The 22,454-nt window shown below is 54.4% G+C and overlaps 1 protein-coding gene across 5 annotated transcripts; it reads left to right on the plus strand.

Annotated features, from left to right (window-relative positions):
- Nucleotides 1-509: 509 nt before the first annotated feature.
- ZBTB47 (zinc finger and BTB domain containing 47) lies at nucleotides 510-22,454 on the plus strand. 5 transcript variants are annotated; one of them, XR_012041289.1, is made up of 9 exons: nucleotides 510-629; nucleotides 972-1,038; nucleotides 11,253-12,623; nucleotides 15,943-16,090; nucleotides 16,694-16,809; nucleotides 17,242-17,386; nucleotides 17,545-18,140; nucleotides 21,008-21,117; nucleotides 21,405-22,454. XR_012041289.1 is itself a non-coding variant. In XM_072854842.1 (7 exons), exons 1-7 carry the CDS (start codon nucleotides 520-522, stop codon nucleotides 17,904-17,906), a joined length of 2,319 nt encoding a protein of 772 aa, XP_072710943.1. In that variant the 5' UTR covers nucleotides 510-519; the 3' UTR covers nucleotides 17,907-18,331. The 5 variants fall into 5 exon arrangements, 2 of the variants coding, with proteins under 2 accessions (XP_072710943.1, XP_072710944.1); XR_012041288.1 differs by having other exon boundaries at nucleotides 17,545-18,144; nucleotides 21,008-22,454; XR_012041287.1 differs by having other exon boundaries at nucleotides 21,008-22,454.

Here is a 22,454-nt window from a genome sequence, read left to right on the forward strand (position 1 = left end):
GAAGCCCTGCTTTATTTTGGGAGGACTGGGGGCCGCCTGTGCCCCACGCGTCACGCCCCGAGGCTTGAGGGGCTTTGGGGGGAGCCCCAGCATGGCCACCCACCAGTCCCCCTCCCAAAGCCAAATGGGCCTTAAACCCGCCCCCCCTCCATGTGCCTGGGGGGGATCCCCATTTCCTCCCCCCAGCGGGAGAGCACTCCAAACCTCCCTTTTTTTACTAAAACTGCTGTTACCCCACGACTCCCCAAATGAGGTTTTTATGCCTCAAAAAAGCCTTGCCTTTTTGGTTTGGGGTTTTTTTTTTGGGGGGGGGGGCTTTATGTGCCTCAGTTTCCCCCAGTGCGGGTACAGGGGCTGCTCCCGGAGGGTGCTGTGCCGCAGGAAGCGGCTGTAACCCGGGGATGGGGTGCGGGGAGAGGGTGGGGGGTGTGGGGGGTCGCGGGTGGGGCGGGCCGCGGGTGGGCGGGGTGGCGGCGGCGGGAGCCTGTGCCTTTAAAGGGGCAGCCGCGGCCCCGGCTGATGCGGCGGCTCCAATCAGCGGCCCCGGGGCTCTTGGCAGCCGGAGCCGCCGCCGCTCCGCATTCCTCCGTCTTCCTAAAAGGGGCTAACATGGCGATGGGCAGGATGAGGTGAAGAAGAGAAGGAGGAGAGGGGAAGGGGGAGAGGAAAAAAAAAAAAAAAAAAAAGGAAAAAAAAAAAAGGGGAAAAAAAAGAAGAAAAAAAAAAGGAAAAAAAAAAAGGGGGGGGAGAGGAAAAAAAAGGAAAAAAAGGAAAAAAAAAAAAGAAAAGAGGGACGGGGGATGCAAGCAGGGCTGGCAGCGGCGGCGCGGTAATTTCCTCCTCCCCCACCCCCAAAAGGAAAAAAAAAAAAAAAGCGAAAAAGCCAGCCAAAAAAAAAAAAGGCAAAAAAAAAAAAAAAGCAACCAACCCAGCAAACCACCCAACCCAACATTTCTTTTTTTTTCATGGAGAGCAAAAACCCCAGGCAAGCGGAGGAGGACCGGGACTCCTTTGCGCGGAGACCTTTGCATCAAAATGGTAGAGCTTGCAACCCCCCCTTTTCCCTTTTCTCTTCTTTTTTTTTTTTTTTTTTAATTTTCCCCTTCCCCCCCCCTCCCCCCCCCCGTTTCCTCGCGTTCCCGGGGCTTTGCTGACTTCGCAACGGCCTCCGAAACTTGCCCAAATCCTCGCAAGGGCGGTGGAGGTGGAGGGGGGGGTTTGGGTTTGCATGGGCGAGCCGGCGGCATGCTGCATCCTCGCGTGGGGAGGGCTGCCGTGGGGAGCTGGGGCTGCGGGGGGGTACCAGCGCAACCCACCCGTGCAATGGGGCCGGGTGTTTCCATTGCAAACCGCTTTGACGGAGGGGGGTGTGTGGGGGGGTGCATGGGGACACCCCCCCCCCCGCCTTTTTTGTGCAGAGGGGAAAGGTTTTGCGTTTGGTTAAAATTGGGGAAAAAAAAAAAATAATGCTCTCCGCGATCGCCCCCCCCCCCCCCCCCATGCACAGGCCCTTTTTGCATGGGGTGAGGGGCTGAGCGGGGGGGGCTGGGCTCGCCCTCGCCCCTGGGGTGCCTTGAGGGGTGCTGGGGGGGGGTTGGGGTGCGGAGGGGGGTGTGCAGCGGGGCCTGACCCCCCCCACTGGGGGGGGGCCGTGCGGCCCAGCACCCCTTAAGGTTGTAGGGGGCCGCTCGCCTTGCCCCCCACCGCCCCCCAACCCACCTCAGGGCTCCCGCTTGGGAAAATTTGGGGAGCGGGGGGGGAAACTTTTCGAGCCGCCTGGTCGCCCAGGCCGGAGGATTTGCTGGCGGTGCGGGAGCGCAGGAGCAGCCTGCCGCTTCCTCGGCCCTTTTTGTTCCCCGGATGACTCCTTCATTTTGCTAATTCCTCATCCTTCCCCCCCCCTCCCCCCCCCGCCTCGCTCCTGCCCTTCCCCGGGGCCCCCTTTTCCCCGGGGCTTTTGGGGGATGCTCGCTCACCCCCGTACCCCGGAGGAGCGAGGCCGCGAGCGTGGGACGAGGAGGGTGCAGCATCCCACCCCCCTTCGGGTTTGCGAAGGGATTTTTCCATGCATGCTCTTAAAAATAATAATAATAATAACAGAGGGAGGCTGCTTGCACCCGGAGCCTTGCAGCTGGGGCTCTCGCCTGCGGCAGTGACCTATTTTAGTGGCCGACAGACTTTTGGGGGGGTTAGTTTGACTTGCAGAGAGCAGGCCCGAGCCGGGAAGATGTACGGGAAATCCCTTGGGATGTGCCATGGCCAAGGATCGCGGTTCCCGGTACCCTGGTGCTTTCCCCATCCCTAAAAGTGCGGGGTTGTGATTGCCCCAGCGATGGCTCTGTGCCCGTGATAACACCCCGGGAGGCGTTCGAGCGGCTTTTCGGAAAGGGGAAGAAAGTGCAAGCTTTGGAAAAAATAAAGAAACAACGCTGACCCGCTGCACAAGATGATGGCCGGGATGCCGGGCTGGGGCTCGGCACCCCCCGGCCCCGGTATCGGGGGTAACCGGAGCTTGGGTTCGTGCTGGCCGGCCGTGCTCGGCCTGCGAAATTCCTGCTGGCATTAAATCGGCTGCTGAAACCCCCCCTGCATCCCCTCCGGAGAGAGATGCTGGTGGAGACCTCCCCGAGTTGGACCGGGGGAGGCACCGGGGCAGCTTTTGGGAGCGTTTGGTGCCCCGAGGTGGGGATGGAGATGCCCGGAGCCCACCCGAGCAGGCAGCCCTGCGAGGAAGAAGGGGAAAAGTTGGGAATTAAACCTTTCCTCCACGCCCAGCCTCAGCAAGAACCAGAGGAAAATTTGCTTTACGGAGCAAAAATCCTCCTTGGAAAGATATTAAGGGATTTATTTTATTTTTTTTTTAATTTTTTTTCTGGATCTGAGGCGAAACCTCGCTGAGTGCAAACGTTTCAGCTCTGACTGCGGAGTTTCCCCGAGGATGCTGGCTGGGCTAAACACCGCTCCGGGGGCTTTGCCGGGGCAGCCGGAGGGTTCCCTTCGCCACCCGGCTTGGCTTCACGGCAGAGCTTTGTTCTCCCTGCGAAGAATTAACGGCGCGTTAGGTTATTACCAGGCAAACGCCGGAGTCGGGTGAGATAAATGGCCTTGTATTTCTGTCTTGCGTCTGGAGGAGAGACATGTCACCCCCTTCATAAAAATAACCCGCTGCTGCCTTTGGAGATGTCTTCTTTGTAAAAGGGAGGGAGAAGCAGGAGGTTGCCTGCGAGTCGATTAAATATTGGTTATTTTTAAGATGCAGGTTTTTCTGCTTAAGGAAAAATAGGGAGAAACCTTTTGCGGATGAACTGAATGTGTCAAAACATCAGAGGGTCTTTGAAGATTTTGGGGGAATTGCTGATTTCCCCATCTTCCCTCCTCACTCTGGCTGGAGGAGAAAACTAAGGGCTCTCCCGCGCAGCTGTGTTTAAGCCTCTTTAGATGGGGATGTGGCAATGGCCGTGACAAAGTGCTCTCCGGGAAGAGCAAGAGCTGAAGTTTTTATTTTGCTGCCATGTTTGCGTGGCCCCGAAAAAGGGGATCTCCAGGTCCCCCGTGTGGTTTGCATCCTAGATGTCCCCTGACATCCCATAGGACCTGTCCCTGAAAGGCTGGAGGAGCGGATGCCGGTGGGGAGGACGAGCTCAGGGCTAGGTTCGGTGCCACCTGCCCCTCATTTTTCCTCTCTTATTTCTAAAGGAAACGTGTTGCGTTGCGTTGCTGGGGTGATATTTGCAGGGCAGGGCTGGCCCCCTTGGGTTTCGCGTGTGGGGACAGCTGAGGACTTGTCCCCATGTCCTTCGGGGTTGCTGTCCCCTCTTCAGCCAACCTCGGTGCTTCGGCTGCCTCTCCTGATGGTGAAACCTGGGATGACTGTGGATATGGGGAAAGACTGGCCAGGGCGGTGGGTAGAGGCCTTAATTACAATAAATTGTCTTTTTTAATTATTATTTTTATGACGATATCTTTTGCCCGGAGCCAGGGCTACTAACACCCTGTCTGAGTTAAAGCCCTGCTACCCGAGCTGCTGAATTTGCTGGACAGCCATAATAAAAATAAGCCATTTTAATGCACGTTCATAAAAATGTTGAAGTGTTGGGTAGGAAGGATGGCTGGACCAGAGAGGCACGGCTGGTGCGTCCCAAAGAGCAAGGTTGGGTTTAGGATGGAGCTGGAGATGGGGACCATCCCTGGGGTCAGTGCCAGGGTTTGGAGAGGATGCTCCGGGATGGAAAGCCCTGCCCAGGATGCTGGGAGAGGCCCAACCTTGGACCTTTCTGGCAATTTTGTGGTCTGGAGTTGGGTTAGAAAACGCCGTGGTTTGCGGGTCTGACGGGAGCCAGGTGTGGGGCAAACCTTGGAGGTGTCGTATCCCATCTCACTACTGACCCACCTGGAAGGGCACGGTGGCTTCCTTGGGGCTGGGCACCATGGTGCCGGGCAGGGGGGTGCTGCCGTCTGGTGCCAGCCTAATTCAGCAGCACGTGGGAGGAGGCTCCGTGCATCCGTCCGCCTTGCTTTCCGGGGATCTCGGCCTCTTCCCGGCCATTGTGTGGCAGCGCGTGGGTGTGGGGCTGGCTCAGGGACACGAGGGCTTCAGGCTCTGCACAAGCTGTGTGGTGGCTGCCCTGTTGCACCCCTCCATGCTCTCTGCACTGAATTTGGGGTCCCTGGGGGTCCGATGAGCCACGGGGGGCTCGGTGTACCGCCTGCCTCGCTGCATCCATCCCCTCCCTTGGTGACACTGGGGACATCCGTAGGGTCCCGAGGGCACGATGCTCGCCTCCTCCCTGGCCTCGCGCGGCTCGCGCCGGGCTGGGCAACGGTCCGGAGCCAGCCCCTGGCGCAGCCGCTTGGCCGATGGCCCGGCTGGGGAGGTCAGCGTTGGGTTTTGTCCTCGTTTCCTCCCTCGATCTTTCCTCTGCTTGTTTTTCTCGGGTAGGGGAGGGAGGGGGACAGTGGCTTTGCGTGTGTGTATGTGTGTGTCCTGGGCTTTTCCACCCCAGCAGTAACTGCGCGGGGGGTCCTGCATCCCCCAGACAGGAGAGCAGCATCCCATCCCACTGCCTGCTCCCGTGCCAGGGTGGCGGCTGGGGACATCTCCATCAACCGGGTGTCACTCTCCGTGCCAGGCGCTGGCAGGGACCCCGTGGCTCGGCTGCTCTGGCTGCGTCTGGCATTTGCCAGGAGGATGCCAGCTCTGCCGAAATCCAGCTGCAGCCGCTCAGGGTTTAACCCCAGACCTCGCTACGGGCTTAGCACAGATCTTGAATTACCCGCAGAGCTTTTGTACCGTGTGTCGGGTCTGGCTGAGCTGCGCCCAAAGAAACCCCTTTTGGCCCTGACCGAGGGGACAGGGACAGGCAGACGGGTGCATCCAGCCTGGCTGCGGTGCCTCCGGCTCTCCTGCTGGAGCAGAAGGACTGGGGCTTGTCCTGGGCTGAAAATAATGTGGCACTGGGCTGAAGCCTCAGTATTTTTGCAGCAGGGATGCTGTGTTTGCGCAGGGGACGGTGCTCGCCTTCGCACGTGTCGGGATGGACGCTGAGGTTACCGAGCCCATCTCAGGGCTTGGCAATGCCCTCCGCCGTCGCCCTTGGTGGAACAGAAGGATGATGTCCCCGATGCCATCACGGTGGGGGGTGGTGGCATCCCCCAGGAGCAGCTTTGCAGCGTTGCCTCACTGGACCGGTTCGGGCATGGGGGGCTGATGGCGGGGTTGGCCTGTCTGTCCGTCCTTGCAAAGCATCGTTGTGGCTTTACAGCTCTGTGCCTGAAAGAAAAGGAGAAAGACGCCCAGAGCAGCTGGTGGGGTTTAAAAAATTTAAAAAATATAAAATAAATGAGAAAGCAACCAGCCGTTAACCCTCTGCGGGCTGTGCTGCTGGGAAGCCAGCGCCCGCTCCCAACGGGGTGAAGCCTTGTGTTGCTCATCCCACCTCGTCACCCTGCTCGCCCCAAGCCATGGGCGGCCGTGGCACTTACAAGAAAAGCCCGAAGGAACCTTTTTCCCATTTGCAGAGGCGGCTCCCTGGCTGCCAGAGGATGGGGATCGGGGAAGGATTTGTCCCCGTTCCCTTGCGCTGAGGACGGTCCCGCTGGGCCTGGCGCTGCTGCCGGCTTCCCAGGCTGCTCCCTGGAAAAGCATCTTTGCACCGAAGCCTGTAAATGCTGGATGCTATTAAAAAAAACCCCCAAAAACCAAAGGGGAGGGGGGGAAAAAAAAAAGCCTGGGAAGCATCTGCCTGTCCCCCAGCCGGGCTAATGCTCTTCTTCACTTGTGCAGAGGCTGGGAGGTGTTTTTCAAGGTGCCCAACACCCCAGGGTGGGACGGGTTCTGGGAGCATCGCTGAGCCCTTTCCCCTTGCTTCCTAGAACCTGTATATGGCTCTGGTTTTGGCAGCCTCAAGCCTTTTAGATGGCACAGAGGGGAAAAAAAATCACCATTTTAGATGGTGTCACCACCGTCCTAAAGGACGGCTCCATCCCCGGCCTCCAGAGCTGGGATGGGACCATCCCCGGCCAGCGCCTGGTCCAGCCCCGGCAGCATCCCGGCGGGCAGGATGCCGGTGGTGGGCGCTTGGGGCCATGTCGGCCGGCGCCTCGCCAGGCGGGGCTGCGGCCGAGCTATTGTTTTCCCTTCCTGCTTGTTTTTCCGGACAACCCTCCCCTAATTAAATAAAAACACCCGTTGGAGAAGCGAACAAATCCCCCCCCCCCGCCCCAAGCACAGTCCCGTGCTGCGGGAGGGCAAAGCACCCACAGGAGAGGTCCCCGGGGAGGAGGGCGATGGGCAAGCACAGCGGTGAAGGTAGGCGAGGGAAGGGTGCGTTGGGATGCGTTTTACCCCACTGCCAGGTTTCCACGCATGGCCGTGGTCCAAAAATGGGTGGTTTTGGTGATGTATGGGATGTGTACGGTCCAGGCAGCGCTGCTGGTTCTGGGACGGCTTCGTCCCAGTGCATCCCGGTTTCGGGAGGCGTGGGAAGAGACGAGCATCACATCATCCTCTAAAAAAACCCTGTATGGCCTCAAAACTACAGAGGAAAGGCTGAAGGTCTCATTCAAGGGTCTTGAAAGCAGAGGGCAAATGATAGGGGATTGAGGATTAAAACCCAAAGCGCAGATGTTTTTTGGAATTTCTAACGATACGCCTTTGTATCATTTGAATTAATCTGTAAAAATAGGTTTTTAATGTTGTTTCTTTCTTTAGCAGAAGTCAAGTTGTGGCATTAAATAGTTTCAACCAAGTTCTTTCTCCCTGAAATGCAGCGGCGTTCAAATTGAGAATAGGACGTGGGTTTTCTTCTAGAGGAGCAAGTGCGAACATCGTATTCAGCTACTTATTAAAGCACTTTGCCGTAATGCAATTTAATACTGAAGGTCAATGGTAAATGTTTCAGTGGTTACGAATGATACTGAAAAGCAGATCGCTGTTTTTCATGGGAGTTTTGGGGTTGAAAAATGTTAGGGAAATCCCCAAATTTTGTCCTGGATGGAAACCGGTTCACAGGCAGCTGGTCTAACTGCTCTGCCCGGCGTGAAGCGGGGACTTAAATGTGCTTTTTAATGCTGCAAAACCCTGTCTTTGTGCTGCTACAGGAGAGATGTATTCGTGGTCCTCGATGCTGCGGTGATGAGGGCGATAGATGTGGCTATAAATAAAGAGAGGCCGGTGAATGTCAGAGGTGGTCTTCTGGGGGGCTGCAGATTTAAGTATTTAAATATATCCAGGGTGACCCGACCTACCAGTCCCTCGAGGGGGTTTATTGCTGCGGGAGGATTTAGGGATCCAGCTTTTAATACCTGCTAAGATAAATAGCATTTTGTCTTAGCACAGTGATTTAAATCGAGCAGCAGCCTCCTTTCAAGGGAGGTGATCGGGTGTTGGTGTGGCTGTTTAGGGAAACTGAGGCACGTGGGGGGATGCGGGTGGAAGGGGAGCGGAGCCGTTTTCGGGCTCCATTTACTATAGTGGGATTTTCGGTGGCTTCTCCAGAAGGGACTGCCCTGGTCCAGCGAGCGGCGGCATCTGCTTCGGCCACCGTTCCTACATCGCTCTTAGCTCTTCCTCGCGTCCCCCGCCGTCGGGGCTCAGCTGACCCGCATCCCTTGGTCCCCCCTCATCCCGAGCATCCTCCCCGTCCTCCGGCCGCCCTCCTGCCCCGCCGGCCGTTTCGGGACAGGGCTTTGTCAGCACCGCTTGAAAATGCTCTTAAAATAGAGCCGGAGGGCAGCGTGAGGGCGGGGAGGGCTGTCTGCAGGCACCGCCGTCCCCTCAGGGTGGGGACTTGGTGGCCACGCTGCTTTCGAATAATTTTTATGGGTGTTTTTTTCGGTGTCGACAATGCCAGGGCCTTGCCTGGAGGTCAGCGGTGCATGGAAGGGGCTGGCAGTTTTGGGGGTTCGCTCCGGTTTGGTGCACCCAGCAAGCACCCCAAGTCCAGGCTCGGGATGGGGATGGGATGGGTGACCTGCTCCCGCGGTGCCGTGTCGGGGAGAGGGACCCAGAGGGCCAAGGTGGTGATGGTAGAAAAGAGCAAAACTGTGATTTATTTTTTTTTTTTAAGTAGTTTAAAAAATATTTTTTGAAAAAATATGTATTTTTAAATTTTTTTAAAAAAATATATATATTTAAAATATTTGTGTTTTCCCAGGGGAAGGGTAGTGGATTTAACCCTCCCATTAATCCCAATTAATCAGGCTTCTCCTCTCCAATGGGGTTGCAGGGGTGGGAGCTGCCGGAGGGGTATTTTGGGGCAAGTTGGGGTCTTTCTTGGGATCTCACCCCGGCGGGCGCCTCTCGTCTTGGCTAGGGCTCCGGCTCCAGGCGAGCTCACGAAAAGCATCTGATAGCAATAAAGAGCAAAAACCTCCCGCTGACAAGCCCGGGCTGAAGTCACTGACGGGACGCGGCCAAGACACGCATTGTCCTCGCCGCTGCTGGGACTGATTAGAGCCGCCTGGCAAGCCCCGGCGCTGGGTGAGGGGTCAGCCCCTTTTGCCAAAAAACCTCGATCCAGAGCAAAAAAAAAACCACCCCAGCTTTTGTTTTCCAGGCTGGGCTGTGCAGAGGCGACGCCGCCCGGCGGACCCAATTCCCCCCTGTTTTGCACCCATTTCTCCATGGCTGTGGCCGTGCTGAGCTTGGGGCATCCTATATAGGGAGGGAGGTGAGATGGATCCAGGAGGAAAAACCGGAATTAATTTTTTGTTTTTCATAGCGAAAGCAAAGCAGGAGAATCCCTGGCAAACAGCAAACTGCTCCGCTGAAAGCTTGCTGTCTCTTCGGCGTTCGATATTTATTATATCATTATTTATTTTCTGTGCGCTTGGGGGGGCTGAGCCATCCAAGTTCCTCTCGTTGAAATGTCCTTGGCAGTCGCGAGGCTTAGAAAATGGCGGGGGTGGATGGATGTTCCAGCTGGGATGCAGCATTTTATAACAAATATATATATAAAGAGTGTTTATATATTTATATATATATAAAGAGTGTTTATATATTTATGCATTTATATGTATAAAGAGTTTAACGATATATATAAAAATGAATACATAAAATATAAAAATATATATTAACATATATATAGGAATATATATAAAACCCCCTCTCTTACTACCTCTTTGCCCCACTCCAGGCTGCAGAGCCGAGAGTTTGGAGAAGAGCTGTTTTTTCCCTGTTTTCCCCGGGTGCGAGCGTGTGCTGGGGCTTTCCGGGGCCATCGGGACCATGCGAAGCTGACAGCCCCGCTGGTTGGGCGGGTTGGTTGCGGAGCAGAAATTCAGTGAAAATGAAAAATTTTGGCAGGGAGGGGGAAGGGTCTTTTTTGCTTGTTGAGAAAACAGAGAAGAAAACACCCTTCTTTTATTATTTAAACGTTTTTGTCTGTGTGTGCTTTTGCCTTTGGCTCACAAAAAAAAAAAGACAAACAAGACGTGTCTTGCTGGAATTTGTGTGTTGATCAAGAGCTGCCATTTGTCCCACAAAAAACAGGGGCTGAGAAACTCTTTTTGGAGCAGGAGGTGCAGGATTAAACCCAGTGGGTTGAACCCTCCTTCTCCGCCGCTGTTCTGCACCATGTCCTTGGTCACATCCCGCAGCTGTGGGGAAAGAGGGCGTTAACGTGGCCGGATCCGTCTCCATCCATGAACTGGGTGTTCAGCACAGAAAGCCAAAGGGAAGCAGAGAGAAAGGGGATATCCCACCTGCTTTTAATACAGGGTGCGGGATTTAGGGCGTGGGATATCCCTTGCATTTGGGATGCAGCTGGCAAACCCATCCTGGGGCTCAGGTATCCCCAGGAGAGGTGATGAACGTCCAGGAGTTGTCTGCACCATGCAAAGTACATGTGAGCTAAATTAAATATCCAGCAAACGCAGCCTGGGGTGTGGTGGCAGTCACAGCATTTCCCAGCCTGGGGATGCTGCTCCCTGATTTGAATTTTTCCAGATAGTGCCTTTCCCCAGGCGATTTAAAATGGGCATTAAAAAAGCATATAAATCATCCCGGTGAATCCAGCTAGCGAGTGAGCTGCTAACGCGAGTCAGAGCACGCAGCGTAATTCGGCAAATATTAGAGGATATTGTGTTTTATGTAATCGTCTTGTAGAAGCGGGGAGGTTTAAAATCCTAATTTCTTTCTATTTAGGGGGTTAAATCTCAGCTGGTGCCTAAAATTGGCTTCCTGAGTGGGGCAAATGTCCCCCCGGGGTCTCCATCTGGTTCAGGAGGTCAAGGCATCCCCTCTCCTGCGTGACATCTCCTCCACACGAGCGTGGACAGCTAAGCCAGGCTTTGGACCTCCTTGGTGGTGGGGTGGCTGTGGTACCTCCTACTGAAGGCTGAAGGGATGTCAGTGGGTGCTCGTATAGCCTCGGCCTGTCCTTTCATCGGGCTTTCTCCTCCTTGATTGAGTCTCCTGGACTCAAGTTGGTGGTGGAGATTCTTGGTTGGTGTCTCCAAGCTGGGCCTGGTGGTGGAGCTTTTTGGCTGGTATCTCCAATCTGGGCCTAGTGGTAGAGCTTCTCGGTGTTTCGAAGCTGGGTCTTGCAGTGGAGCTTTTTGGTTGGCATCTCCAAGCTGGGGCTGGCGGTGGAGCTTTTTGGTTGGCATCTCCAAGCTGGGGCTGGCAACGGAGCTTCTTGGTTGGCTTCTCTGATTTGGGACGCATGGACAGGGACGGGTGGCATGGCCGGGCGGGTGTTTTCCTGGGGAAAGAGCCCTCCTGAATGGTTTAATTTCCTTCCTCCCCACAGCTGATAGTCGAAAAAACGACTGACTACCCTTCGGCTGAGTACTCCCTGGTGGAGGATGTAGCCCTCCACTTCACGTGTTTGATGGACAGACTGAACGAGCAGCGCCTTTTTCAGCCGGACCTGTGCGACGTGGACATCGTGCTGGTGCAGCACAAGAGCATCTTCCCGGCGCACAAGGGGGTCCTGGCAGCCTACAGCCAGTTCTTCCACTCCCTCTTCACCCAAAACAAGCAGCTGCAGCGCGTGGAGCTCTCGCTGGAGGCCCTCACCTCGCAGGGCCTCCAGCAGATCCTCAACTTCATCTATACCTCCAAGCTCCTCGTCAACTCCTGTAATGTGCAGGACGTGCTGAACGCGGCTGCCGTGCTGCAGATGAACAACATCGCCTCCTCCTGCCAGGACCTCCTCGACACCCGCTCGCTCAGCCTGGCTGCCGACATGGCCCTGCCTGCTGAGGGCTGCGCCGGACCCCCGCCCTACTACTGCGAGATCAAGCAGGAGGTGGACGCCCCCCATCCCAAGATCTACGCCCGGGAAGGCAATGACCCCTACTCAGTGCGGGTGGAGGATGGAGCAGGTGGTGGGACGCTCCCCGCTGGTCCAGCCAAGCAGTACTACAAGGAGGAGAAGGATGGTGGTCCAGGCGCCGTCTGTAAGATGGAAGGCGAAGAGTCCGAGGAGGACCTGGACAGCCAGGGCTCGTACAACCGGGAGCAGATCATTGTGGAGGTGAACCTCAACAACCAGACCCTCAATGTCTCCAAGGGCATGGAGGGGAAGGCGGCTGCCAGCGAGGCGGCCGTGATGGGGCGGCCTGACGGTGATGGGCGCGACACGGAGGAGGATGGGGAGGAGGAGAATGAGGAAGGGGAGGAGGAGGAGGAAGAGGAGGAGGATGCAGAGGTGGGCGAGGAGGAGGAGGAGGAGCACAGCGAGGAGGAAGACCTGGAGGAGACAACGGAAGAAGAGGACGATGATGACGATGATGAAGACGCGTCGGAGGTGAAAAGGGAAAAGGGTGGGCAGCCCCGCAGAGGCAGCCGGGCATCCAAAGCCACCAAACCTGCCATGGCAACCAGGTCCCAGGAGATGGCCAAGGTGGAAGAGGAGGAGGAGGAGGAAGAGGAAGGCCAGCGAGGGCGGAAGAGGAAAAAGGAGCAGGATGGTTTGGGCCAGAAGGTCAAGCTGGAGGAGAAGCAGCACTACCCGTGCAAGAAGTGCCCCAGGGTCTTCAACAACCGCTGGTACCTGGAGAAGCACATGAACGTCACGCACAGCCGCATGCAGATCTGCGACAAGTGCGGCAAACGCTTCCTGCTGGAGAGCGAGCTGCTGCTGCACCACCAGACCGACTGCGAGAAGAACATCCAGGTGAGCCAGCCCCAGGGACGTCCCACGAGGGGATGGACATCCCACCAAGGGGGGAACATCCCACCAAGGAGTGGGGCATCCCACTGGGGATGGACATCCCACCAAGGTGGGGACATCCCATCAAAGGAGGAGCATCTCGCCATGATGGGACATCCCAATGGGGGATGACATCCCACCCACCAGGGAGGACATCCCACCCAGCTACACCATGGGATGGGCTCATGCTCAAATTATATTTTTGATGTGTGGGTGGCACATGGCAGACGGGAGGGAACTTTGCTTCACCCGTGACTTGTATTCAGGCTCAGGAGGGTCCCACGGTGTCATGGGACTCGAGGATTTGTGCCGGGGAACTGTGGCTTCCCCTTGGCCAGTCGGGTGGAAACATGGAGTAATTTTTGAGGAGTAATTTTTCTTTGCGTTTATTCAGTTAATCTGGATAAAACATTGCGAGCCCCTGATGGAGACACACTCCAGCCGTTCCCACCCAGGCTGAAACCAATTTAGCTTAATTCAAAGATTTGCTGACATGAGTTAAAATGGTTTTAATCTGCCTTTTGTGCTCTTTAGCTTGCGTATTAGCAAATTTCCGAACGCATTTGACATCCGTGCGTGGCTCAGGCTCAATGTGTCCTTTGCCTAATGCCAACGAGATCCTCAACTCCGTTTGCAAATTGATTCCAGTAAATCAGTGCAGTTTTGGGGGGATAGATAGGCATCCCATTGGAGTTCGTGCAGAGCCCTCCAACCCGTCTCCTAATCCCCAACAAGCTGCTTTGCATGACGCTGCCACTACTAATTAAAAAACAACTTCTGGAGAGCTTCGCCCATCATCCTTCCCACCACGACTGGATTTTAAATGATCTTGCAGCTCTCCTAGATAAAGGTAACGCAACCCAAGTGCCACCGGAGCCCTTCGCTGATTCCACCCCAAATAAAATGGGCGATGAAGCAGATCTCGGCGGGGAATATGGAGACCGGAGCGGTCTCGGCTCGAGCGGGTGAAGGAGCTGCTGCCCACGCTGGCCCTTTGGTGCATCTTCCTGAAAAATTCACAGCTCTGAGGTTGCTTTTTTTGGATACTTTTTCCCAGAATGGATGAGTGTAGCTCCGATACCTGTGTGGTGGTGGCTGTTTTGGAACCTATCATAAAGCCTGTGCAATTAAAAATGGGTTTTCCCAGAATATTTCTTCAGGCTCATCTGCTTTCCTGATGGATAACACGGGGCTGTCACCTCATTGCTTCTTCTGCGCTCCCCCCCCCCAGCTTTTTATCCCTTTTCCAGGTCATTTCTGAATAGGATGAACCACAACTGCCCGTGCGGTGACCTCCCTCTGTGGAAAACATGGATCATTACCTCTCACTTTGTTGAGCGTTTTTAATTTTCCAAATAGCCAAATTCACTCCAGTTACTCTGATAATATTGAATAACTTTATCAATATACCATGGAATTATAGCTGGATGGAAAAAGGATTTTTTTCGACACTATACCTATAATGGACAGTCATTATTATTTTTTTTTAACCAGATCCATGGAGGAGCCGTCTCTCTTACCCCATTCAGGTCTGCTGCTTTCTTTTGCTACTTTGTCCCCAAATTTCATCCATGGTGCTTTAGGTATTAGGCTTTATCTCCCTCCCTGTGATTGTTTCCCATCACCGTCCGTGGCCCTGTGGGCTCTGTAGTAGGCATCCTGCCTCCGCCGCCTGAAAAACGATTCATCCTTTGCTTTATCAGGTTGTTTCTCAAACTCTTTTTTTGGCCAGCTTCAGTATGGTTTTCCTCTTAACCTGCAAGAATTTATCTTCTCATTTTTTCCCCTTGTTTGGACATTTCTTCCACATTTTTGAGTGATGCTTTTTTGTGGTAACTGAGGACACAGGGCTGAGCCCTCCAGGGTGCTTGGTCCCAGCCCGGGGGCTTTTCTACATCTGCTGCTTTCCCTCTACCTTTAATTTTAAAATTCCTCTGCAGCCTCTTTCATTTTAAGTGGAGAAAATGGATATTGATGTGTCTTTGATAACAGGCTCTTGTCCTGAATTTGTCCTGAAATGTCTCTTAAAGCAGAAATAAAACTGTTCTGATCTATGGAAGTATTTACTTAGGACCAGTGAAACTCGGAGGACTACTCATGTTGATATTCAGGCATGGCAAGATGAAGACGACGAGTGTTTGGAATGTCTCTCTGACACTAATTTTGCCTCCCAGGCACCTAAATACAAATATATATAGCTAGATACTGTGACTACATGGCATAATGGTGTATTGTCCACGGTATCACAGCCTCATTCGGTGCAAAATTTGGTTGAAGGCCGTCAACAAGCATCTGTTCTTCTGGGTAGGAGAAGGTGGAGGCTGTGCTGCCTGCACTACTTCAAGCCCTGCTGGGAAATCCCCCCTGGTCTTACTGGTACCACTCAGCCGTGCTGTTGCTAGATGCCTCCAAGGCATGAATTATTTTGTCAACGCACCTGCGAGGAGAAGGGATGTTTTTATCCCTGTTGGCCAAGAGGAAGATGAGTCATGGAGAGATGAAGGGGAAGGAGTGTCCCTTGGCTCCTGGAAGGGTCCTCAGCTGGGTGCTGCCAGCTGTACCCACGCTCCAGCAATGGTTTCCTGTGTGGACCTCGCTCTCCCGTCTTTCCCCAAGCACCAAACTGATCTTACGCTGAAGTTGGAGCTTTTCCTGGGAACTTTCCAAGAAACATTGAACTTGGAGCTGAAACAAATCTCTACCATAACTTCTCAGGGGAGACTTTGCACATCGTGTTATTCTGCTTGTGCTGATGGACTGTTTTTTGGGTCCGTTTTGGTCCATTTGGATATGTTTGGAGAACTCATTTAGTGGTAAACTATCCATAATATCTATGAAGGCTGAAGTTGCGCTGCCCTGGCTTGGGCTTCTCCTTGTTCATATATTCTTTGAAACCTTCTAATGCACAGAGGGTTGGGGTTTTTTTTTATGTAACGGCTTCATTGTGTGCAAGAATAAAATCCCCAGTTGGGAATAGGGCCTTGGTGCGTGAGCTGCTGTTTATGCAAGTCCTAATGCATCTGTTGATGGAGATGTCACGTCCTTCCGTGGAAAGTCATTGTCCTTTCCTCATCCGATGGATAGAAATTTGAATTTTGGAGGTTTTGAAGTGTCAAGGTCTGTGGCAGACTTGCTGGTCGTTATGATTTTTGATATCTTAGCTGTAGGTTTCATAGTGATGTTCTCTTTCAATGGGTGAAGCTGATAGCCTGGTAAAATGAAAATGCTGGTGGTGCCTGGGCACCTTCCCCTGCTTCCCTACCCATCCCCTCTCTCCTTGCAGTGCGTGACATGCGGGAAGGGGTTCAAGAAGCTCTGGTCCCTCCACGAGCACAACAAGATCGTCCATGGCTATGCCGAGAAGAAGTTCTCCTGCGAGATCTGCGAGAAGAAGTTCTACACCATGGCCCATGTGCGCAAACACATGGTTGGTGAGTGCGGGAGGCGCCAGTGCCACAGGGAGATCTCATTAGGGGTGTTGATCCATCATTTTGGCAATGAAGGGTGGTTTTTTGTCACTGTTGTGTTGGGAATTTAGGGCTGGGCTTACTCTTGGGTGAGCTTTCTCACGTCAATGCAGGGGCCTTGAAATTTGGCCCAGTCTTTAATGCTGAACGTATGTCTGCTCAGTGCTGGGTTTGGAGCAATCAGGCATGGCGCTGGGGAAGCTCATTTTTTTTATTTAACCGGAAAAAAAGACCTCAGAAGTGATCAAAGGGGGGTTTGAAGTGTAACCATCCTTCCCTTGTAAAAGAGGACCAGACCACACCAGCACTGGGCTTTGAAAAGCAAATTGCAGATGGCAACAGCAATTGAGTCCGTGGGGCTTGCAGGCACCAAAGAGATGCAAAAAAAAAAAGGGGGGTTGGCAGGTAATTAGGGGAGTACCTGGTATGTTGCTGCTGCGCATCTTCCCAAGATGGCTTTGGGTTTGCTGGGGTTGGGCGCTGGTGTTGGGAGCAGTAGCTGGGGCTTGGGGAGATGGATACTCGGGGTGTGGGGAGGGTGCTTGACCCTGCTCCTCTCCACTTCAGCTCACACCAAGGACATGCCGTTCACCTGCGAGACCTGTGGGAAGTCCTTCAAGCGCAGCATGTCCCTCAAGGTCCATTCACTCCAGCACTCTGGGGAAAAGCCTTTTAAATGCGAGGTAAGGTCCTGTGTGTGTCCCCAGCCCACGTCCTTTTAAATAGGCACAAAAACACTGATTTGGGGAAAGATCTTCCACTTCTTGGGGCTTCCCCTGTTCTTTTTGCCAGTGCAGCTGTAGGGATGCTCCCCCCTCTCCCAAACTTTGCATCCCCTCCTGGTTTGAGGGTCCCACCAACCCTATGATGAAACTGGTGGCCAGTGCCAGGATCTTTCTGTCGAGTGCCTGGACCTTGCATCCCACCCCAAGCCCATCCAGCCTGCAAACCTGGCTGAGTATGTCCCCAAAAGCCATTTATTTGGATTCTTTTCGAGGCGGGGGGGGGGCATGGGGAGTGATTTCTGCGCTGCTCTGACGTGCTGGTGATTTTGGGGGGGTTGTGGGGGGTGTTTTGGGTGCTCATCAACAGCTCATCCCCCTCTCGCCCCGCAGAACTGCAACGAGCGCTTCCAGTACAAGTACCAGCTGCGCTCCCACATGAGCATCCACATCGGCCACAAGCAGTTCATGTGCCAGTGGTGCGGGAAGGACTTCAACATGAAGCAGTACTTCGATGAGCACATGAAGACACACACGGGTGAGAGCTCCTCACCTTGCCCCCAGCCCCTGCGGGTGGGCGCCCTGGGGGGAAGAACAGTGGGATGGGGGTAGCATCTTTAGGTGGATGGCAGGATGGGGTTTTGGTGGGGGAATGGTCCAGCCATCAGCTTCTCATCCATCTTACCCCGTCCTTAGGCGAGAAGCCCTACATCTGCGAGATATGCGGGAAGAGCTTCACCAGCCGCCCCAACATGAAGCGGCATCGCCGGACCCACACAGGCGAGAAGCCGTACCCCTGCGACGTCTGCGGTCAACGCTTCCGCTTCTCCAACATGCTCAAAGCCCACAAGGAGAAATGTTTCCGCGTCAGCAACCCCTTGGCTTCGGACACGGCTGCCCCCCAGCCTGCTGCCAGCCCGGCTCCGCTGCCCCCTGGCCCCGGTGTCTCCCCGCTGCCGCTGCTTCATCCCCTTCCACAGACCCTCCCTCCTCCTCCTCACCTACCACCGCCCCCTCCCCTGTTTCCTGCGGGGAGGATAAATTTGAACAACAACTAGGTGCCCCCCGCCCCGGCCATGCGCCTGCACGGACTGCTCTGCCCTTCAGGAACGCCTCCCCCCGGGGAGCCAAGGCTTTGCTTGCTCTCTACGCCCCTTCCTCCTCGTTTTGTTTTTTTTTTTTTTTTTTCCTTTTTCTCACCCATCATTCTCCACGGAGAGGGGGAGCAGGAAGAAGCCCCCCCCCGAGGAGCGTGGATGTTGAGGAGGGGACCGCCATCCGTCCGTAAGGGTGTAGGTAAAAGGCGTTGCTCTCTGTTTCATCTTCCTGTGCATCGGCTTCATCGTCGTGCCGGGATGCTGGCAGGGCTCGGAGGAGCAGGATGCCGCGCCATCCGGGGTTGAGCTTGTCGGCGTCGCGTGCCCGCTCGCTAGCCGAATGAATGCCTGCTGGCGCTTTGATATTTATAATAAGCCGAAATCTAGCTAGTGGTGCTTGAATCCCTGTACTGTAAAGCTGGTCTTTTCAATTCAGGCTCTTTTCCCAAGAGGTTGAGAGGTGAGCACCGCGGAGGAGACCCTGCCAGTCCCATCTGCTGGCCCCGGTGGCCCACGGCAAGTGAGCAGATGTCCCCATTGGAAAGCCGTCAGCCCGCTCTTGTTAGCAACCCCTGCCACATCTTCCTTCTCTGCGACAGGTTTTCCTCCTCCGTAGGTGAAAGCACAAACACCGGCGTTGCATCTCGGGGCATCGGCAGCTCGCTGCCAGTTCATTTTTGGGGTGCCCTAAGGGAGCTGGGCTCTGGTGTGCCCTTTCTGCTAAATCCCAGCAGGAGCCGGGCTCCTGGGGATGCTCTGGAGTTGGCGAGATGTCCCTGGGAGAGCTTAGATGGCCTCGGGACCAGGAGGGTGGCTCTGCGGCAACCCGGGACAGAGGAGCGGGACGCTGCCGTTTCTCAGCAAAATCAGCCCAGAATAGTGCCTTAACAATTCGAATAAATCCCTGACCGATGGGAGAGCTCCAGGTGGGGTCCCATTGCAAGGTTTAGAGCTAAAGCAAGACCGCGTTCAGCCTGATGACGATGTCCCATCCTCCAGCTTGTTGACCGCATCGCTCTCCCAAGCTTTACCTCTTTCCATGGCGTTGGCAGCCATTACCCTGCCCTGGCTTGGGGGGACCAGAGGGGACCAGTGAGGGCTGTGGTTGGTTTGGTGATGCCCCATGGCATTGGTTAGCACTTCTCTGACCATGTTGTGCTTGTTGAAGTTGAGCTGGTCTTTGGCTTCACTTATTCAGGCTGGCATTGTGCCAGCAGAGGAGGAGGAGAAGAGGAAGGCTTTGTCATTAGCTTTTTGTTGGATGCTGGGGTCTCTCGCTAATGTGCTCTGCCCTGGGGTGTCGTGCATTGGCCTGACCGTGGCCGTGTGGTCTCCTTGCCTAGGGAAGTGTCCCCTTTGGGATCGGGGAGAGCTGGGAGTGCTGCAGGGGCTGCAGAGCATCCAGCACGGGCAGAGAGGTGCCGGCCGAGAAGTGGGGTGTGTTGCAGCTGATGCCTTGCTCCCAAGGCCAGCACTGCAGATGCATGCGGACGTGGGTCAGGTCACAGAGGAGGTGGTGAGCAGGGCTGTTGGTAGGCGAGAAGGAAGAGAGGACATTGAGGAGGCTGCAGGAGCCCTTTCCCATTTGCACCTCAGTCGGGGCGACAGTGGGGTGCTGGGGACAGTGAGCCACATCTGGCTCTGCAAGAAGTCTTGGTGCTTCGTCTCCTGGACCAAATCAGCAAAGCACTTGGGCAGCGTTGAGGCTGTCCCTGCAGAGCTGGGAGGATTCAGCCACATGCTCAGGAGCTTTGCTGACCAGGGACATGCAGGAGCGTTAGCCTGATAGGGACGGGACAGGGGAGCACCCGCTGTTCTCCTGAGTGCTGTTTGAGGTGATGGGTTAGGTGACTGATGTTCCCTCCTGCTGAGTGGTGCCCCTTCATGCCTGATGTCTCTTGGAAAGCTGGCTGCTCTTGTGGATGTTAGCATGTTGGAGCAACAAATTGCCTTTCATCCTTGTGTTGGCTGGGATCCTGTGGACCCCCAGCACCGCGATCAGTACCAGTGAGCTCACCCTCATCTCCACCTGCTTTGAGCAAAAGGAGCATACTATGGCAGAGGTGCCTCGCCATATTGACCTTCTCAGACAGGTACCAAAGGCTTCTCTGCTCTCCTTCCTCCATGACCGTGGGGCTTATTGGGATGGGGCAAAGCCTTCTCAAACACACACCTGTGAGGGATGTGGGCACTTAGCTCTTGGGGCCATTGGCTTTCTGAAGGGACCAGAACCCAGACTGGAAGACGATTGCTTTAGAAAAGCCTTCAGTGATACCCTTGGAGGTGTTGGAGGGTCTCAGCAGAGTGGTCCATGCTGTCTCCTCTTCCGCTGCCTCCCAGACCCCATCCCCTCAGGCTCCCTTGCATTTTTTTCCCCTCATAGCCTTGACATGGGATGGGAGTACTGCACCCCGAGGAGGATTCACCTTGCCTACAGGATCTTCTGTGATGGAGCCTATCAGCCTGCCTGGCTGGTAGACTTCTACCCCCAAGCAAACCCCTACGCCAACATGTGCTCCCTTGTACCTAGAGGTGGCTTTCCCTGTCCCTGTCCCAGTTAATCCTCTCCTAGTGAGGACCTGTCCCGCTTGGACGTCACTGCGAGATGAGAGCTCCTCGTTGAGGCTAGAAGCCGAGCAGAAAGCCCAGCGACTGATCCCAGCTGCGTCTGATCCCCTTCAAGAGCCTGCCCGGAGAGCCACTTGGAGACGTTGAGATGTGACCATGCACACAGCACTTTGGAGAATCAGATCCCTGCTGCTCCCTCCCCTCTCCAAGGCCTGGGCAGTTCCCAGGAGCCCTTTTGTCTACACCCTTACTCAGCCCCAATGTGTCTCTTCATGTCTGGTTTTCGTTAACGTACTAAGAGCTCAAACGAGTCGCTCTCGCAGTGTCTCGTCCCACATCCATCCCCGTCAGCCCCGTTGGCACCCATTGGGTTAGACGGGGCAGGAGGCAGGGGAGTTGGGTCTGTTGTTTTCAAGCTTTTTATATATTTTTTTTTTCTTAATTTGTTTTGTTTAACTCTTGCACCTTAATCTCTCACATCCCTTCTTCGACAGACCGCAAGGATGGAGAGGGGCTTGATTTCCATTACGCAGTTCATGAATATGCCGCAACGCAATGTTCATCTGACAGCTCTGCCCACACACCTAACCCCAGACCTCTCCGGGTTTGAATGTTTTTTCCCCCTTCATTTGAACTCTGGGGAGGGAGGGAGCCATGTGGGGAGGGTCATTTTTGGTTTATATATCCCAGGAGCCTGGTAGCACAGACCAGTTAGCCTCATAATGTCCATGAGGCATGGCTGGCCCTTTGGACCACAGCCATAACCCCAGCGCAGTGGGAAGGTGATGGATGGATGGACGGCTGGCGGGTGGGAATGGCTGTGACAGTGCAATAGAGACGAGCATCCGCTGCTAGACAACTCCACTGATTAAACTCTTGCTTTGCCCGAAGTCGAGAGGGAAGGACAGACAGACAGACGCCCTTGGTTCACACGGACGGAGAGAGCTTCACCACACGCAGCCCTGCCTAGTGACATGTAACCACGACGGGAGATGGGTCGAACTTGCAAAGGAAGAAAATAATAAAAAAGGAAAAAATAGGAATAAGAACAACCTCAGTAGCATGGAACTTGAAGGAAACGAATGAAACCCCAAGCACTTGCCTCGAAACTAGTTTCTCATGCCTTGTGTTTGGCTCTGTATTATTTTACGGCATTCAGTATCAGTTGCCCAAACATGCCAAGTTAAGAGTGTATCGGTGGCTCTACTAGTGTGAACAAACTAAATGAAGCACTTTATTCTGTATAGATAAGGGAAGGTGGGGAGGGAAGGGGAAGCTTGGATGCTTTTCGGAAGCGTCTTAAGTAATGTTCTAGGAAATGTATTATTATTATTACTTTTTTTTTTATGACCATGTGTAATCAATATATGTTTATCTTTAACTCCAAGTACAGCAGTTACTCTCTTTGGGATGGTGTGACGAGGGGGAGGCTGAGGTGGTCGGGTTAGTGCATCAGGATGGGGCCAACTGGGGCAAGTCATTGCCTACCGCAGGAACAGGCAAGTCTTGCTTCGTTGACGGCCCCGTTGGCCGATGTCCGGGAGGTCCCAAGCGGTGCATCAAAGCTGCCTTCCAGGGCACAGCTCACAGTCAGCCTTGGCACCAAGGGCCCAACATGCATCCCCATCCCGAGCCATCTTCTGCGTGGGGGTGCTGGGGCTGTTCTCTGGGCCACCCACAAGCAAGACGAGTCACGGTAGGCTGTTTTGGGTTGTCCCTAGAGGCCACATCCTTGGCCATGCTTTGAAACCTGCTTTTGGCCTCTCACCAATGCACATCAGGGGTCTCTGAGCTCTGAAAGTGGTGAGAGGTCAGAATTGGGCCTTTCCACTGCGTTCTCCCAGTCTGGAAGTGTTATGACTGTTACCAAAGAGGTTGCAAGTGGAAGGACTGAATCAATAAACGATTTGTCTTTTATAAAAGAAAACCTACAGCTCCACC

This window comes from Ciconia boyciana, chromosome 2 (assembly GCF_034638445.1).
Source record: "Ciconia boyciana chromosome 2, ASM3463844v1, whole genome shotgun sequence".
Taxonomy (NCBI): domain Eukaryota; kingdom Metazoa; phylum Chordata; class Aves; order Ciconiiformes; family Ciconiidae; genus Ciconia; species Ciconia boyciana.

Coding starts and splice junctions, on each gene's coding strand:
- ZBTB47 (XM_072854842.1), top strand. CDS start 520: ATGCGGCGGCTCCAATCAGCGGCCCCGGGGCTCTTGGCAGCCGGAGCC. Junction 1,039..11,252: donor GAGACCTTTGCATCAAAATG/GTAGAGCTTGCA, acceptor TCCTCCCCACAG/CTGATAGTCGAAAAAACGAC. Junction 12,624..15,942: donor ACTGCGAGAAGAACATCCAG/GTGAGCCAGCCC, acceptor CTCTCCTTGCAG/TGCGTGACATGCGGGAAGGG.